Source organism: Apteryx rowi, unplaced genomic scaffold, assembly GCF_003343035.1.
Source record: "Apteryx rowi isolate R43461 unplaced genomic scaffold, aptRow1 scaffold_379, whole genome shotgun sequence".
Lineage (NCBI taxonomy): Eukaryota > Metazoa > Chordata > Aves > Apterygiformes > Apterygidae > Apteryx > Apteryx rowi.
In genome coordinates, this window is record NW_020450296.1 from 879485 (window position 1) to 898769 (window position 19285).

Consider the following 19285-nt stretch of genomic DNA (forward strand, 5'->3'; position numbering starts at 1 on the left):
GCTCAATAAACAAATGTTACAACTCATGCAACTAAGTTGGAAACTTCCTCCAGGACAGGTGTGGTTACAGTGTGCATCTTGGCTGTGTAGTAACAAAGTTAAATACATGAGTAACTTGGAAGATCTTCCCTGTGCTTCACCAATTGCCCAAGGCTTCAAATTAACTCCGCACCTTATATTAACTTTATAAAAGCCATTGTTTAAAAATAGCTGGTAATCTGTGAGTAGAACTTTCCTTTGACTAGCCAACAGGGTTTTTCTTTTTTTTAACTGAAGGGTCAATCTTCTCTGAAATTCTTTAAATTCTCTGAACTTGGCAGCCCTGCTTAAAATAAATAAAATAATTTTTCTTAGCTCTTCCTCTTTGCCCTCTCTTCTCAGCACCTCCTGTGGTTGCAATACTGTCTGGGACCCCCAGGTACCAGGGGTCATGCACTGCTCTGCACCTCTGCTACTCCCTATGTGAATCTGCTGTTCCTTGGAATACCTGCAATGCACTGGGATACCTCACTGTGCTCCAACAGGCTAATTCCAGGAAAAGCTTCAGTCTCATGCTGGAGAAATTCATCTGGACAGGAGCTAACATGTAATAACTTCAAAGTGTTTGGAGGTGTGACTTGACTTGTAAAACCAGGTGAAATGAGATGAGGCTACAATGACTTAGGCAGACAACACCTTTTTCTTGTCAGGATGTATCTGAAGACTCTGTTTGCTTCTATCTTTCTTCTGTCTCCAATCCTCTGCATGGTTATCCATGCAGTCACTGGGATGCTGTCAAAGGGGAAGTATTCATTTGCACAGGTATGCAGACCACTAGCACAAAGCTCTGCAGACCAGTGCAACTAGATCAGATATTTTCCAGCCATATCTCTATGGTGTTGATTGCTTCAAAAGATGCATGAAGTTTTTTGTCTTGTTTTTGTTTTTTTGGAGAGCTTTGTTTTCATGCTATCCATAAAAGTAAAACAGCATCCGCCCTCTTTGCCTTCTTTGTCTTGCTGCGCCTATGTGCTGGACTTGCAGCAGTTGCCAGTTTGTCGTGCTTTGGTAAAAGGGCACAGCCAGGGATCTTTCCCTGCGGTTGTTGTCAGCACACCTGGGTGAAGCTGCTCTGCCCACGTACATGTTATGCTACAGCAGCGACACACGTGGGAGCTAGAAGTTAAAGCCTGGACTATAAATAGAGTGTGTTAGTTTGTACTAATTGAGTAATGGACTATAATAACTTTGAATGGAGCTGGAAGAGGCAGCACTCCACAACCCCGTTATTTGGTAAAGTGACCTGCAGAGATTGTCACTCAGACGGAAGAAACTGCAAAATTTTCATTGCTGATTCTCGTGGGCCAGTCTGAGTTTTCATGTTGCAATCGTATGTCAGGGGAAATACTGAGGAACGATTCTTTAACTGCCTACTGTTGTTCTTAAACTTCTCTTGACAATCAGTAATCTGCCACTTTCCAGCTGGTTGCACAGCCAGGGCAGTAAGGGAAATGCAGCAGGCTGAACTTGGATTACAGACACCTGTGAGCGGAATCACAGATAAACACAATAGAAGATAAGAGAGCTAATTTCACTAGCAGCCACAGTGCAGATCATGTGCAGATACGAGATGGGAGGCATGCAGGCTGCTGTTGAGCACAATCTTCTTGGTGCAGTGCTGGGCTCCTGACAGTTTGTCAGCCACTGTGGTGCTGGGACCACAGAATCACAGAATCACTGAGGTTGGAAGGGACCTCTGGAGATCATCTAGTCCAACCCCCCTGCTCAAGCAGGGTCACCTAGAGCACATTGCACAGGATTGCATCCAGGCGCATTTTGAATATCTCCAGAGAAGGAGACTCCACCACCTCTCRGGGCAACCTGTTCCAGTGCTCTGTCACCCTCACAGTGAAAAAGTTTTTCCTCATGTTAAGATGGAAACACGTTTGACTGCGAGGTCTCCCGCACTCCTTGGTCAGCCATGGGAAACCAGGGAAGTCCAGGCTGTCAGCAGTAAGTGCTAGCAACTCCGGTTCCTATTCCTCCTCTTGGCTCTGATAGCAATACTGCAGAAACTGTGAATCTTGTCAAACCCTGCAGAAATGTCTGTGAAGCACGTAACTACTAAGAACCCATAAATGAAATCAGATCACTATCTGAGCTTGAACCATAGAGGTCACTGTGCTCTCCTCTGTCTAGTCTAAAAATGTTATGAGCATGTGTTTATAGCCTAACACAAGGTAACGCTATCAATAAAGGAGATGAGATCAGAAGTTGATTCTTAAAGATGTTGTAAACACAACTTAAAGAATCTGTTCTCCCCACGCACTAAATTACAGTTCAAGGCAGCTATCTGTGGGAGTTAAGTCTCTCATGTTTGACTTTAATAAATGGTTTCACTAAATACTTACTCACTAACAGAGCCTAATGTTTTTTATGTGCTTCAGACTCGCACCACTGGTAAATGGCCTGCAGGCGCAGTGACTCAATATAACTGAACCAGAAATATGCCTTGCTGACTGCCAGCTTCCTCCCAGGATTTGATTCCTGAGGAATTAGCAAGTTGCCTAACTACAGTCAACCTTTTGTCAGTTTTGCAACTGTAGGACCTGAATTTTGATGCTTCAGATGTTTTAAATAAAATGCTCTAGCAGTGAAACTTGAAGAAAGGATTTTTTTTTCTTTTTTTAGTTCATATTCCCTATTTACTTAGGAAACAAATTCTATAATAAGCCTGTCTGGAATCTGTTATTATTTCCTGAAAYGTCTCACAATGGACTCTGTGGGAAATTTCTTATGTCCTATATACTACTTGCCATGTGATGTACAGTCTTTCAGCTAGTGTAAGCAGAAGTCCACAAAAATGTGCCAGTTTGATTATCTCACTTTCAGAGTTTTATCTTTAAAAAAATATAATAAGAATTTTCTGTTATGCTGRTGCTCAAAAGTGACTCATGGCAGTCAGAGTACTGATCGAGATTACAGGCAAAGTTTGAATATTAACATGGAAATTCACATTACTGAAATTCTCCCTGTTCCAATTTGAGCCAGAGTTCTTGACACCAGAATATTCCAGGAATATCCCACTGTGTGCTCCTTTCTCCCTCCTGTTTTCCTCCTCTAATGAGATGAGAGTAACAGTGAAGAGCAAACCCGGAGCTAATAAGGGGAAGAGAAAACTGGAAGCGCAAATCTATCTTATATCAATTGTTAGACGGGGATCTTGGAGAGATGAACTTAGATCTGGGCTTTGCCAGGCATTTCCTATGTAACCTGTGGCAAATGTTAACTAGTGTTTTTATCAGAACAGAAAGAAAAAAAAAAAGTCCTTTAAACTCTGTATAAAAGATGCCTATCTGCCGAAAAAGGAGAGAGTGATGATGCTTGCGCTTTGYTTGTCTTGTCTAGGTACTCTGAAAGCACCTCAGGGCAGGGACTGGCTTTATTCGTTGTTTGCGTAGCACTGAACATGCCTCATTACGATTAGAATCGATCCCAACAAGCCAGAAGCCCTGAGTCTCTGCTGTTCTTCCAATGCTTATTGTACTACTGTTATTTCTTAGAGGAAACAGGGGCTGTTGTGCTCCCTTCCTTGGTGGGGGTGGGAAGGCTAGTGACTGCAAGGAGCAATAAGAGTATTAGCTACTTAGCATGTCTGAGCAATGTAAATGGCATAAGTTAAGCATCGTCTCAGTGAATTTACAAGTGCAAATTTAGGCTTGGAAAGTCCTCTGCTGGGCATCCATTTCAGTCATAAATATATGTTATTTGTAACCTTTAATATCTTCATAGGATTGGAAACTTTCTACTCAGGAGTGTCATTAAGGAAACATTTGTGACACGGTGTAAATTCAGTCTGTGCTACATGGTACTATCGGTCCATTAGCAGCTTGGTCCTGTCTGTGGCACAATATCACCCAGAACCAGTTGTGCATGAAGGGGGGGGTCAAGCAAGAGAAACCAGAAGGCCATTGTAGGAAGTAATAAAATTTTAATGAGAAAGAAATGCCTCTATTTGCAGAGTGAGGTATCACGGAATAGGAAAAATCTGTTTCCAGATGATTTCAGAGACTGTTCAATAAATGTCCTGCTCAGAGATGCTGCTTTTCTCTGATGGCTTTCTTCTGTCTGCTGTGCAGCTRTTGATGACGATAATTGTCATTACGAGTGACTTTCGCATTGCAGAGTCTGCTCCATGACAGTTTAAAAAAATAGGAAAGCTGGAACAGCTGATGATAGGGAACAAAAAACTAGAAACTGAAGGGAAAACAAAAAGGAGAAAGATCAGAAGTGCTCTGCTGCAGAGCTGCAGGAAGGCAGCACTCCTCCCCCTCACCGCTCTGAATCCGAGTCTTTACTTCTGGTTATCCTGTGCTCTTCTGCAGCTTTTCTGCTGCTGTTAGCATGGCCCACAGCTTCCACGGAGGAACCGGCCGTACCGGCGGGAGGTGGATGGGGTGCAGTACCCGCCGCCACGCACCGAGAGGGCTGAAGCCCCAGATCCGTAGCTGAGAGCAGCGCCAGTGCCGTACGGAGAGGTGGACAGGCTCCCCGAGGTGAGGTATCCCCCCAAAGCAAAGGAGCCGCCAAAGGCGGGTGCTCCGGAGGAGCCCACGACGGACTGCTGGGGGAAGGAGCTGAGGATGGGGCCGGGGAAGGTGACCACCACGGGCGGCGGCTGGATGAGGGCCGTCGAGTCGGGGCACTGCCGGGCACACAGCTCGTTGCAGCTGTCGGCGATGGGCTGCGGGCAGGCGATGCCGCTTTGGGGGACGCACAGGTCGTAGCAGGACATTTCTTCCCCACGGAGATGACCCTGAAACACAGAGCTGAGTAAGCACAAGCTCAACTGGAACGACAGGTCAGATGTTTGGTGCTGCGTTGCTGGGAATGTGCAAAGCGATAACCAGGTGAATAGGCAAAATTGTTGACGCTGTTCACAAACTTTCCTGTCAATCACCACTGCTCTGATCTTCCGCATCCTGTAATCACTGCGCTTGTTCCACTTGCCAAACCCTTGGAAAATGCTGCCTCTTCTTTTCTTCTTATTCCCTCCCAGAGAAACAGAGTGTCRGCAGGAGGTTTTATGCTAAAATACRAGCACACCCCCTTGCTGAGCACAGCCTGAAACCCAGTAGCTGCAGAAGCTATGTCGTAAGTCRTTATACCCTATAAAATATTTCCATCCAAATATTTCCTGGCATAACAATACAATTTCATATAGAGTATGGAGTAGGTGGGGAAAATGTAAGGCGCTGCCTTTCTGCGCCAGATAATAATTCAGCTTGCAAGCTATTATTTCAGCAAAAACTTTGGTCACTAAAGCTTGCGGCTCAGCAGTGCTTCCAGTAACAATCAGGAAATATTATTTTGTTCAGAAAGTAGCTCTGCAATGCAGGGAATCAAAGCACTGAAGACAGTGTATTCAAACAGCTCACCTGGATCTCTATTTACAGATAGATATATGAGAAACACACTGGATCAGACCACCCTCCTACATCCCCTATTATCTCTGGGGAACATAAGTAGGATTTAAATAAATCCCTTCCAAACATTAGTTTTTACCTATCCATAAAAACTGAATTACAGCTAGAATTACTTTGCAGTAAAATTGCCATGCAGGTAATCGATTTCTTCAGCTGGGACATTAAACACAGCTTAGGATATAGCAATGTCTCTATAAGCTAGTCATTCACCGAAAAGGTACAGGATAATTCTGCATTTTAAAGCTTATGCCTCCCTACATTCTCAAAGCTGCTGGCTGAACAAGCATGCCCAAATTTGAATTACAGTGGAATAAATGCCTCAGACTCTGTTTCTTACTCCTAGAGCCTGCCAATAACAAAGCTTGCAAGCATACTTTAAAAAAAAGAAAAGAGAGAGAGAAAAAGGAAGAGAATCACAAAAGATTCCTAAAATCTTAGCATAATGGTAGCGAACAAAACTCTAAGCTGAAAATTACATTGCAAAGGCATTTTGCTACATAGAAAGAGATGAAATAGGATCAGACTTACCTGATGAAAAGGAGAATATGCAGGAGAAGGAGATGAACAGATTCGCGCAGCAGCACCTTTTATACCGTGCTTCAGATGGCCTGGGGGGGCTGAGGCACACAGCACACATGAAGTCATATTYACCAACCAGCCGGAATTTGTAGTACTTTTAACTTCTCCAAGTGACGAAACTGTTTTTGCTTGCTGTTTGCAAAATCGCCCTAAATCTCTAAATAGCCTGATAGGCACATTCCAGCTCCCGGGTCTCTTTCATCTGGGAACCTAACTGACCAGTTTCCTTGCTGGTGTCATTCCACCCTCCTCGCCGGCATTGCAGGGGGAATTAAACAGGTTCTATGTATTTAGCACTTCCTTCATTAACTTCCCGTAATGATTTTAATCAGAGCTATAACCTGCTGTCATACACATTTGTATTTAAGCCCTTCAGAGCTAGGCTATAATCTAATCTACTCACGCAGCTTGCAATTAAATTTTCAGTGATGTAGAAGACATCTGATCCTGTTCCCACCCACAGCCACAAAATAAGAGAGTGATCCTGTACCAATAGGAACCCACAGACGCTGGCAAATGGTCTCTAGCTCAGGATTTTTTTAATTGCCCTTGCTGCTTGGGGAGACCAGCAGAAGATATATTACTTAAGTAACTGAAATAATGTTTAAACAGAAAATTACATTTTGCTCTGAAGGGATATGACACCATTATTCCAGGATTAGGGGCACTCTGAGGCAGCAAAGCTTAAACAGAAAGCTGTGCTCAGTCTTTGATGCAAACTTACTAGYGATCTACAAGTAATACTCAATTTCCCAGTATTTTTGTTTCATCTGGAATATACAAAGGCACAGAGATTTCCTCCAGGCTGAGGGTAACCGTTTGCAGCAACRTAGAAGGGTTGCGAATACTGATAGCTCATATAGTTGCTAGCTGCTCTGCATGGAGATTGCGCAGCTCTGATGGATGAGATAGCACAAGACAACAGTGAAGCAGGTGCAAATGTCTCAGTTTCTCTGTGGGAATACACATTTCTGGCCACTAATTCAGTCRATATCTTCTCATTCATTTTTCTTCATACGATGGAGAGTAGTCTGCCCTCGGATCTACTCCTCCACCTTACAGAGGAATTAAACAGCAGCTTCACTGGAGGATGTCACAGAAACAATTTTTGAGGGCTTTCTCTTCAGACATACCACGTTAAGTGGTAGTAAAAGCAATAGACGTATCCAGGGAATCATTATTACAAGAATGGATTTTTTTTTCTTTTCTTTCTTTCTTTCTTTATTACCAAGACACTACCTGCAGAATGCGTATAGTTATATACAAACACACACATGCTTGGCTTCCTTAAGAAATACATTTAGCGAATTGCCTGTAATCTGGCTAAAAAACTGTTTATCTTTGTCATGACCAATGAATTTACCTCTAAGATATAAGGGAACAAAAGGATCGGATAGTCTGGGAGGCAAGGCATGGGCCAGGGYGATTTGAGAAAGGACTTTGTAATGAGCCTTTTGACTTTTCCGTCATGCGGGATGGTCCTGTTCATATGTGAATCCCAACCTCATATAAAGATCACTGATCTCACAAGAAAGACCCTGTGCTTTGTATCAATTACACTTTATTTGACATGGGTAAAGATGGATGGAAAGAAAACCTGCATATGACAGCAGATGGCAATTATGATTAACATCAGAGCCACCATCCTTATGTCAGCTCAATAAAATGAGTAAAGAAATGAAGCCAATACAATTCCTACTGCCATTCTAATGCAGTTATGGAACATTACTGAGAATGAACATTGCCAATTAAGTGTTAAGATGAAAGAAATGTTTGTTTTGTCATTTGCATTTCATGCAGCGTGAGAGCTTGAATCAAATAATAAACATAAATATTAACCAAAACTATTTCATCATTTTGAGGTGAACCATGTGCAATAAATATGGGTTGCTCTTAGTGTGAATCTCAGGTCCTTCAGGCAGTTTGAGGAACAGTATAAAAAGTCTCTCTTCCAAATCCTGTTTATTTACTTCTCTTGCCTTTTTCTTCTTGGACCCACTCATTTTCTAGATATCAAACTGTTCCTTTTTTGTTAAGTTTAAATTAATCCTTTTTTGTCACTTATGAGGAGGCAATGTTATATGCAGGTTTTTAGGGCTAAGCTGGTATTTTCCACAATGTATTGCACAGGAGCTGTCAGCTCTCCACTGGGTCAAAGCTGAGGGATGTAATCTGCTAAACAGCTATGAAAACCCAGGACTGCAGTGTTCCAAACTGTACTGTGCTCTCGTGCCGCAAAGGCCTCAATCACAGCCACGTTTAAAAGGGGAGAATTAATTTCTAGTTAGTTTCTGATAGTTGATTGCTTGATACAGCTGCAGTTTCTAATTAATTTATGTGGAAGAAAGCCAAAGCTTGTAAGAGATGTAAGTAAAGCTTCCTTACTCAGTGCGGAAAGGGCCTCCGGGGCGTTAGGAGCCAGGTACGCCTTTGGGCTGGTGTTCCATAATGGATAGCATCAGGATTTTTGCACATAACTTCAGACCAGGTGGAACTGGCTTTTATCAGAGACAGGATAAGAGCAGCCATTTGTCTGGTGAGGCATGTGACCTTCTCTATCCTTACGTTTCCATGAAGCAATGATTAACCATGACTTAAAAGTTATTCTTCCTACAGGGCTCATACAAATTTGAGGAATTACATTGATCTCAGCAGGTACTAGCTGGGCAGTTGCAATTAGGTGGGATGGATCTGGGAGGAATTAGTGTTGCGAGGAATCCAGACAGCTGCACGTTTCCCATTACCATGGGATCTAGGCTTTTTCTCCTGTTCCAGGGGAACTTGTGCCGTGTTAATTCACGGTTCCCATCACATTTCCGATCAACCTCCACTGCAGAGAGATGCCTTGCTGTGATGTTTGCCCCACGAACGCATCCAGCACCGGTGTCCATGGCTGCGAGGAGCCGGTGCCCTGACTTCAGGGCAGTGACTCAGCTGGTATCCGTTGTCATCACCGTTGCYGTCACCTTTCCGGGCTGGCTGTTTAGTTCCTTCCTTCAGGACAGTGCAGCGGGATCTTTGCCAGCACCCATACTTAAGGGCTCCTTTTTTCCTGGGAGCTTTGGCTAGTCTCTACCACAACGGACTTTCATATGGATTTTCAACCCTAGGCAGCAAGCGGTGCATGGACCCAGGCTGGTCAGTGCACGTTGGTCTCAGCACTAGAGAACACAAATTCTGAAATTCATTAAATATCAGCTGCCAATATTCCATGAAGAACTGCAGTGGTGAGAGTACTTGTTCAATATGGGACTGCAAGTCTGCAGTGGCAGAAGCAAGGGCTGAGCTTTCAGCATGTGACTATGCAATCCAAGGTATTATCTCACAGGCCCAGAAGTTTTCAGGAGTGGGGAATCTAATGAAATAATGTTTTTAGAGCAGACTGCTGTCCTATGGCCAGTATTGTGGCCATATTGTTCCAGTTCAGTGATGAAATAGGCCTAAGCAAGGGCTCACCACAGAGGCTTTCACCACGTGGGGAGGGTTTGCACAATGTTATTGCAGCTAAATGTATAATAGGCAGTTTTACACAGAGAAGCTGGCAAACTCAGATTGGATGAGAACAGAAAACCACAAAAAATTTTTTTTTTAAATGATGCAACAAAAGTTTAATGAGAATGAAAAGGAACAAAAATATTTTGCAGTGTCAAGAAGGTATATTCAAGATGTCAGGGTCAACTACATTTTGAAAGGTACTAAGTTACATGTTTTACTGTATCCAGTAACAAACATGATAAAGTAGAAGACAGCAAGGAACTGAACCTGGGAAGGTATCAGAGCAGAACTCAAAGGAAAAAAGGAGAGACGTGGAGCATGGAGAGAGACGCTGCACTGAACAGGATTTGTGAGTGCTCACGCAAAGCTATCACTCATCTGCTCACTGGCGAATCTGCATTTTTTTTCACTTGTACGTTATTCAGTGGATTTTCCTCTTGTGTTTAGCACGGCCCGCAGCTTCCACGGAGGTACCGGCTGTACCGGTAAGAGTAGGGGCTGCAGTACCCAGCCCCGTAGGATCTTCCATAGCCGTACAGGCCCCCATAACCGAGAGCGCCCCCATAGCCATACAGACCCCCATAGCCCCCATAGCCATAACCCCCATAGCCATACAGACCCCCATAGCCCCCATAGCCATAGCCCCCATAGCCCAGGGAGCCATAGCCCCCATAGCCCCCAATGACTGGAATTCCGGAGGATCCCACAACTGAATCCTGGGGGAAGGAGCTGAGGATGGGACCGGGTAAGGTGACCACCACGGGAGGCGGCTGGATCACGGTCGTGGTGTCAGGGCACTGCCGGACGCATGGCTCATTGCAGCTGTCAGCGATGGGCTGGGGGCGGACGACGCCGCAGCTGGTGGGGCACAGGTCGTAGCAAGACATCTCGTGGGGATGGAAGTAAGTCCGCAGGACACACTGATGTGTAAATAAAAGGCAGGAGAAAGAGTTTAAAAGTTGCACAGGCAGACTAGAATAATGGCTTTATCCTTCAGTTCTTTATTTTCCTTCCTCCTCTTCAGTTTTATTCGTGTGACGCCTTTCCCTCTTGTAAAAATCAGCATTGCTGAGATTGCACGCCGTCCAGTCACCATTTTTATGGTCTCATTCCTAGTTTCTTACGCTTGGTTTCCTGTAAGAAGTAGCTCTTTGTTCTACCCTACTATCAGACACTGTAAAAATATTATCTACCACCTACTTTGCATATTACCTTCCACTGTACTTTGCAGCCCCTCTTACAATGTCTGTGTCAAAAAGGTGGTTTTATCTCTGATTTATGCTAGCAAAAATAAAGAAGACTAACCTGACAACCAGCAGAGCTCATGTGTTGAATTAATGGCTTGCTGGAAGAACAGCTCTGGCATACTGACTTGTAACATGCTTCCAGAAGCAATAACTAAATTCATGTTGCCAGTATGCTGAGCCTGCTATAAACACAGATTAAATGAGGCATTCCCTGCCCTGAAGTGCTTGCAAAGTAGCTTGAGAATCACAGGGTGGGTGAAAAGATTATTTGCCTGATTTTCCAGACGGAAAACTGGTACACTTAGACAATTAGGGCTAGGTTTCTACTAAAAATAAGTACACTGGGATCTGTGCTCTTCTGAAAGATTGTTGCTGTAGGATCTGATCCCACCTCAAAGAAAACCCATGGTAGAATTAAGACTCAGTACTTCACACACACTGTTTTTTTTTTTTTTTAACTAGAACCAATGATATATTAGATTAGAATAGACTTCTGGAGGCCATGCAGTCCAACTCCCTGCTCGGAGCAAGACAGCATGAGACTTAGGTTAGTTTTCCCTAGTTCCACCTCTACATGCCAATATTTCCATACACGATACTTTTATATTACTCCTGGATAGCTGTCCCCTCAACAAACACATACATATACTTAAACACATAATACCAAAAATTTATATGCAAAATCCTTTAAAAACTCCTAGTGACTCAAAAAAGCTTTCTACTGATGTATTCAAAGTTGCTTAATAGATTTGATAGCTCATGTTTGTATTAGCAAGGAATGACCATTTTTGAAAATCCTGATTTTACCTTTTGAAACCTGAATACCTTGATGTCCAATACCAAATAAGAAAACCAAATGCACAGAGAAATAATTCAACATTATTAAGACTCTTAGAATACTTACAGTTGACTCCAACCTTAATTAAACTGGCAGAAGAGAGATACTTGGATTTTAGGAAAGAGAGCACATAAAATGACACTTACCCTTTTCACCAAGGAGAATAAGGCAAGCAAGGTGGAATGAAGAGCCTTGAGTGGGGAGAGCTTTTATACTGTTCCCCAGATCATGGGGATCACCCAAGCTACAATTCGTGCATGTGCATAATTGGGGCAAACCCCAAACTAATAGGACGCGTAGGTCCTCAAAGTTTTGCTGACTATTTGTTTATTTGTTGGTTCAAATTCACATGAACCATGACAGACGCGTTTCATCACAGAGGCCTCTTTCATCTCAAATTGTTAAACGTCATATTCATTCCTGTTATCATTCCATTCACATCCTTGGCGGTACAGCAGGAATTATGCTAACTCTTTTCCTTAGCTTCTCCATTATTAAGGCAATACGAGGTGGGTCACTGGGTGGCTCATCAGAATTGCTGTCACCTGATGTGCACAGCTCTTTCCATTAAATCCAGGCTGTCAGATACCTGCCGATGAAATGGAGTTCATCGGAACAACTTCTGGGGTCGTTGTTAGGAATCTTTATCATTTCCACTCTCAGCTACTTAACATGAGACTAATACAACACCCAAAGGAAACCAGTGAAAACTTCCTGTGGTCTTCAAAGGGTTTTCTGCGGTCTTTAAAGGGTTTTCTATTGTTTGGCTTTTGCTCCTGAGCACAACACTGGCCATTGTCTAATGAACAAGGCACTTTCCAAAGCAGCTCTTTCCTTCTTGGTCGTTCATTGAGCCCTAGATTATTCTTMCTGTCCTTTTCACAATCACAAGCAAATCCCTCGGACCAAGGTTCTAGGACCGTGACAGAAGGTCAACGGGACTTCAAGCAGAGAGCAGAGACAAAACCTCCTTTTGTGTTTTGCAGATTTTTCCAACAGGTGTCTCTCATTGTATTTCAATCCAGGTTGCAGTCTAGAGACAAAGTTATACTTACTTTTTCTGTTCTTAAGATTATAAAACACTTTATTTGCTAAACATGGGTCACCCACATCATCCAGTCTTCTGTTTCTTGATATAAAATTTTCAGGAATCCATCAATACTCTTTAGACCAGGCAATACTGAAGGCAATGGAGAAGGGAACATAGAAATGGAAGCCGAATGGTGACAACTTGCTAAAGCTATCTGGAGATGCGCCGTGATAGAGACCGAGCAATCATTTACCTGCATAAAGGCTGATTACTGGTAAAATTGGAACATTCTGAGAAAATAATGAAATCCTTTGTTTCTGTGAACTAATGTCGTGCAACTGAAAATGACAAAGCTACATTGATTATACAGCTTAGGAAATGCTACTTTTTTAAGTTTATATTTCATTTTATACTTCTATATTGAAGAAAACTGAGGATGCGCAAATATCTGGGATTCAGTCATGAAGGACACAAATGACCTTGACTTACATATTTTAATATGATGCCATTTCATAATTGCTAGGCACTGAAACGGTGCATTCATTTAGTCTAATTGTAAGAGTGCATTCCCAAATTATTAGTGGATAGTTTGTGGCATTTGAAAAGACTTGTTCCCTAGAAGCTTGGAAATATTATTGTCCGGGAAAAGCTCTAACCACCTCAAAGGCCAAAAACCCATCTCATAATTTAGAGACAATTTATGGCATGGAGTCTGCAGTGTTAAAATAATACATTGGTAAACAAGGGAAGAAGCTACCTTTGTTTCGCGTGATATGTTCCAAGTTCATAATTGTTCCCTATTTGCAGAAACTGCCAGCTCAGCCCAGTTTTGACTTGTGGCATGAAGCAACAGTGTATTACAGAAGGTCGTGAATTCCTCAGAATCAAAGTCAGTAATTCGAAGCACTTCTGTCAAATTTCTCTTTTCACACTCTATGATCCATTTGTACTGAAAAAGCTCAAGTTTCCTCAGGACTATTAACTATTCTCAAGTACCATTTATGCACTAACAGCATCAGACAAGCAATACCTGAAAAAATCTGTTTGGCTCATCACTATAGATCAGCACAATAATCTCATTGTAGCTTTATTTAGCTTAGAAACTCATTTCATGTCCATTCTAAAATAAAAATAAAAACACGCATGAAAATAAAGGCTTCTTCTCTGTCTCCTGTGTGAAATTGTGCAGACCTTTTCCCATGGATTTCTGATAGAGAATACAGCTGTCTGAGTGACTCATGGAAGGAGAAACTAATTCAGTTAAAATCTGTATAAAAAAGAGCTTTGAACACTTCAAAACTAAGGATTGAACTGTCTTTCTGCTCAAAACTGTACTTCATTTTTCATATACTCCCTATCTAGAAAGCTAGCTGCAGCAAGCCTCACAGGCGTCTGGAATTGCTGCTGCTCTTCGGAACTGAACTGTCCCCATTGCGGCTAGCATGAAATACCCTTGAAGATGTCATCAGCTCCAGAGGGTGCCGTGTCCCCCACCTGTGGGTGGGGAAGGTAAGCATGCAGAAACCATCTCCAACCTTCCTGCATATTGCATTGACAATCCTTAAATTCTGTCCTGGCAGATTGTAATGTGAATTATATGTACTTAAAAAAAAATCTTGTCCATGACAGCAGTTTGTGATTCCGATAAACGTATGAGATGCTCTCCAGGCGTTAAATTAATATGAGTGGAGCTGGCTTAATTTCTGTCCTAATTCCAAGGAAGTGACTGGAATGATGCCAGGTATTAATTTTCCCCAACCATACACAAGATGAAAGAATTCTCTGTAATCTAATATAATGTTTACGTCCTATTACAGAAGAATTTGAAAGGACTCATAAACCCTAACAATGAGCAAAGCAATTTCATCATCTCTACAGTTAACACGTGCTTGAAATTTGGGCGGGCAACCAGTTTTGATCTTACACCTCCAGGTGCTCTGATAAACTATAAAAGCTCTCCTCTCTCATAGCTCTTCCACACGCTTCCCTTGACTTCTTCGTGACTTGGGTAAGTCTGATTCTTCTCTATACCTACCAATGTATCTTTCTACTGCAGGTTTCAACTTCAGCTGACGTCCACCATCCATACTGTAGAGTGTTTCTGGGCTGCATTGGGACAGAGATTCCAAAGCTGGCTCTGGGTGGGCAGATACACCCATTTTGTTCATGGGACACTGTAGAGGTACTAGCTTGGTGTCAGAAACCCTGGGACATGCACAGTACTATCCTAACTGGAATGTATTTAACCTATTCCAAAGGTTTGCATACTGTGTGGTTCAACTTTTAGTAAGGGTGTCACCATCGCAGCTGATCATCCAACCTGAGATGAACAAGCTATGCAACTATTAAAGGTCTCTGTGTTTTCTTGGTACAGCAAATGCTCTTACTCTACTTTATGTTGTCAATTAATCCCATGTTCTTTCTCAGAACAATGCTGGGGACTTGCAAGACATAGCAGGTAGAGAAGAGAACTTAAAATATCATGTATTAAAGACAATTATTCAAGTATAAACATCCTTGGAGAAAATAGATAAATTTAGAGGAAAGGAACTAGACTGAATTCTTGGGTATACTGAGGAGATCTTGTTTGTCACAGGACTAGTCATTTGAAAAGAGATTTTTGAAAGATATCAGAGCCTAGAACGTTGACTTAAATTGAAAATTTTCCAGATTGTCTCAGTACAATGGCTGCCTAGCTGGGAACCAGGATAAGAAGTCTACCATCTGACCTTTAACTGTCTTGTCAAATTGCTTTGTGTGCAACCCAGACAGGGAACATCTCAATCCGTGTACCTACAACTCTCAGCAAAATTGGAATGAGTGGGAAGGAGAAGCTACTGTTATTAAAATATTTATAATAAGTTACATCTCATCTAGACCCACTGAACTCAAATCCAAGTTTTCCTACTGAATGACCAAATGACTTTGGACAAAGTCAATTTGTCCTTCTGCCTCAGTTTTCAGTATTATATGTAGATATTTATCTAAATTCTTTGCAGGACCTTTTTGAGGGAAAATAATTTCAGAGCTAGATATAATGTTTCTCATGTGATTTTGTATGTATAGACACTGTTTTTTCAGAACTTTCAAAAGTTTACATTTAAAAAAAAAAGGGGATTATGAAGTAATAAGAGACCAAGTTTGCAAACTGGGCAATCCATCTATTTACCCAAAGTCCTATATTCTACTATTAGCTTAATGCAAAATGTTATAATTATTTTTTTCTTCAAGTCTTTCCTTTCTGTTTAATCTGCTCATTAGTGTGCCCTGCAGACTTACCTCCATCCCCACAAGATGTCTTGCTACGACCTGTGCCCCACCACCAGCTGCGGCATCGTTCGCCCCCAGCCCATCGCTGACAGCTGCAATGAGCCGTGCGTCCGGCAGTGCCCTGACACCACGACCGTGATCCAGCCGCCTCCCGTGGTGGTCACCCTCCCCGGCCCCATCCTCAGCTCCTTCCCCCAGGATTCAGTTGTGGGATCCTCCGGAATTCCAGTCATTGGGGGCTATGGGGGCTCTGGGGGCTATGGCTTTGGGGGCTATGGGGGCTATGGCTTTGGGGGCTATGGGGGCTATGGGGGCTATGGCTCCTTGGGCTATGGGGGCTATGGCTATGGGGGCTATGGGGGCTATGGCTATGGGGGCTCCCTGGGTTACAGGGGCCTGTATGGCTATGGAAGATCCTATGGGGCTGGATACTGCAGCCCTTACTCCCACCGGTACAGCAGGTACCTCCGTGGAAGCTGCGGGCCATGCTAAATCCTGCAGAAATCACCCCTGAGTGAGGAATAACCGGCAAATGAAAGATACAATCCTGATCCACAGCAGAGTTCCCCAAGAAGTACTGCAAAGTACTGATCGCTACGGTCCTACTGCAGTGGAGCTGGAAGTGCACAGCACATCTTTTAATTTCTTCATCTTCCACTTACATTCTTTTTGCTTTTTCCACCTGTGTGCGTAACTGATGGGGTAAAGTGTGTAACTTAAATTCTTGCAAAATGGCTCTTCAGYGTCCAACAGAAGAAGAGTTATGAAATGAACTGTCATCACTCTGCTGCTTATTCTTGCTAATTTGCAATGCTTTTTCTGCAAATGTTTAATTCTCATTAAAATGATTCTGCTTTGCATCAAAGAATTAGAATTTTGGATTTCATTTGTCCTGTTATGGATAAAAACTCTCAACTCTGTAGGCACTTAAGAAAGGGGGGCTGAAGGGAAAAACTCAAGTCCTTACACAGGATGAGGTTCAGACTTCAAAAACACAGCTGAAATAGCCCAGCCATCAATGAGGTCAATCCACCTTTGCTGTGCTCCATTTATTACTGGCATTTGTGAGCAGAAATCTTCCCTCCCCAACTGGGCTGGGTCACTGTAATAACATAGTGTTTAGAAGATAACTACACTGAACTCCTCTTCCCTAACAAGCCACTTGGACCTCTTCCCTCGTCTGAACAGGAGCTGCTCCCCTGGCTGTGGTGAAGCAGGATTCAAAGCAGATTATGGGTGAAGGGGTTGCAGCTGAGGTGCTCAGGTGGGAGTGATACTCCTGTGTGGGAAGGGATTTAGGGAGGTTAGGAGAAGTGGGCAAAGGGCATCAATGCATGGGGCTGCTGGGAGGGCAGACAGGAGGCTATGGGGTAGAGAAAGGAGACCTTCAGAGAAGAACAGGCTCTCTAAGAGACCTCTCAGGCGAGAAATATTGCCTGACCTTTGTCAGGAGAAGCTGGAAGTTGGAGCTGCAGAATAAGGGGGCTAAAAATGGCATTTTCTGTTGTGAAGGCTTCCTATGAAGACAAAGTGGGAAACCATGAGAAGCTGCATGTGCAGAGGTAGTGCAGTTCACTCTCTAGCTTAGGGTTGGAAAAACATATACAGACTTATGATGTCTTCTACCTTCTAAGCTCTCTAGGCACCATAGCTATATCCTGTCTATCCTAGATACCTTGGAAACTTTCCTTTCTTTCTTTCTTTAAGGTTTTGAGAAAAAAAAAATTTCACTTTTCTGTAGACATTGTCACTGAGGACAGAGTTTCAGTATTTGGGTGATCACCTGAAGTTCGAAGAGATGAATCAAAACTTACCTGGAAGAACTTTTCACTAAATTCTAATTACATACTGTTTTTAGGAGGGACTTAAAACTTATTAATGCATTGTTTCATTCCTCTACCAATACAAATCTCTGATCAGTGGATATACCACATTCAGCTTTCCAGGAAGCCAAATTTTTCAAAAGTGTTAAGAATACGTATGTGAAAAATGGGAAGAGGGAGAGCAGGACAAAGTCCTTCTGAGCTGAGGACTCACACTGCATTTATTCATTCACAATCTCTGATTTTCCTGTTATATTGAGCAGGGCATTTCTCTCTGTAGTGTAGACCTGTTACTGAAGAGGTATATAGGTGAGACTTTTCATCACACAAAAAGTTAGGATAAATACATGAGGAAAAAAACTCTYGAAAGTACAAATTAGATGCAGCAAACTTTTAATGATACTGAGAAAAGAATACATTTCCAGAGACTCCAAGAAGTATGAAACTGCTCTCGAAGCAGGTATACGTTCATAGACGATCTTTCTTCCTATGTCTTAGATGTTGATTTGGAAAAATAGGAGCTATTTTGAACAATTTTATGTTACACATTTATCCCAGGCAGTTGGGAAATGTGAGGAGAGAAGCATTAGGTCAGAAACTGAAAGAAGAATTTAAAAGGAGAAATTTCATAGGGGCTGAAGGGGCACAGCTCCATGGTCTTGAATCAGAGCAGTGGAAGCTGAGAGCTCTTCAGCCCCAAACCCATTGCATCTCGCTTGCCAGTTATTCCTCACTCAGGGGTGATTCTGCAGGATTTAGCATGTCCCGCAGCTTCCACGGCGGTACCTGCTGTACCGGTAGGAGTAAGGGCTGCAGTATCCAGCCCCATAGGATCTTCCATAGCCATACAGGCCCCTGTAACCCAGGGAGCCCCCATAGCCCAGGGAGGAGCCCCCATAGCCATACAGACCCCCATAGCCCAGGGAGGACCCCCCATAGCCCCCATAGCCCAGGGAGCCAGAGCCCCCATAGCCCCAGGAGCCATAGCCCCCAGAGCCCCCATAGCCCCCAAAGCCATAGCCCCCAGAGCCCCCAATGACTGGAACTCCAGAGGATCCCACAACTGAATCCTGGGGGAAGGAGCTGAGGATGGGGCCGGGTAAGGTGACCACCACRGGAGGCGGCTGGATCACGGTCGTGGTGTCAGGGCACTGCCGGACGCACGGCTCATTGCAGCTGTCAGCGATGGGCTGGGGGCGGACGATGCCGCAGCTGGTGGTGGGGCACAGGTCATAGCAAGACATCTTGTGGGGATGGAGGTAAGTCTGCAAGACATGGTCATTTACATTGCTAATAAATATCAAATATTAGATTATGATGCTGAACAGTTAAACAGGTTATCAGTAATAAATCCAGGAACTAAGTATGTCTTCTATGACAATATTCTTCCTTGCACTGGAATCTAGAGCCTGTTGACTTTAATATGGAGATGTCACATATTATTCAATTGTGCCTTCTGCTATTTGCAGTAAGGCTAATTTGTAAAGTATTACATTACAACCAGTTGATAGTTTCTACTTGATGAACTTGATCGTTTT

The 19285-nt window shown here is 43.1% G+C and overlaps 3 protein-coding genes across 4 annotated transcripts; 1 reads left to right on the plus strand and 2 right to left on the minus strand.

The window, feature by feature from the left end:
- Positions 1 to 4378: 4378 nt before the first annotated feature.
- On the minus strand, positions 4379 to 4774 carry LOC112970008 (scale keratin-like). The gene has a single exon (XM_026073888.1). The coding sequence runs from the start codon at positions 4772 to 4774 to the stop codon at positions 4379 to 4381; it is 396 nt and encodes a 131-aa protein (XP_025929673.1).
- A 5208-nt stretch (positions 4775 to 9982) lies between these two features.
- LOC112970000 (probable H/ACA ribonucleoprotein complex subunit 1) lies at positions 9983 to 18991 on the minus strand. The gene is made up of 3 exons (XM_026073872.1): positions 18534 to 18991; positions 17366 to 17441; positions 9983 to 10459 (listed from the first exon to the last, which is right to left on the minus strand). Exons 1-3 carry the CDS (start codon positions 18989 to 18991, stop codon positions 9983 to 9985), a joined length of 1011 nt encoding a protein of 336 aa, XP_025929657.1.
- Positions 15949 to 16416, plus strand: LOC112970006 (scale keratin-like). Of its 2 annotated transcripts, none has more exons than XM_026073886.1 (2): positions 15949 to 16322; positions 16383 to 16416. In XM_026073886.1, the coding sequence occupies exons 1-2, from the start codon at positions 15949 to 15951 to the stop codon at positions 16414 to 16416; spliced, it is 408 nt and encodes a 135-aa protein (XP_025929671.1). The 2 variants fall into 2 exon arrangements, with proteins under 2 accessions (XP_025929671.1, XP_025929672.1); XM_026073887.1 differs by having other exon boundaries at positions 15949 to 16160; positions 16242 to 16416.
- Positions 18992 to 19285: the final 294 nt, after the last annotated feature.

Coding starts and splice junctions, on each gene's coding strand:
- LOC112970006 (XM_026073886.1), top strand. CDS start 15,949: ATGTCTTGCTACGACCTGTGCCCCACCACCAGCTGCGGCATCGTTCGC. Junction 16,323..16,382: donor TCCCTGGGTTACAGGGGCCT/GTATGGCTATGG, acceptor CCACCGGTACAG/CAGGTACCTCCGTGGAAGCT.
- LOC112970008 (XM_026073888.1), bottom strand. CDS start 4,774: ATGTCCTGCTACGACCTGTGCGTCCCCCAAAGCGGCATCGCCTGCCCG.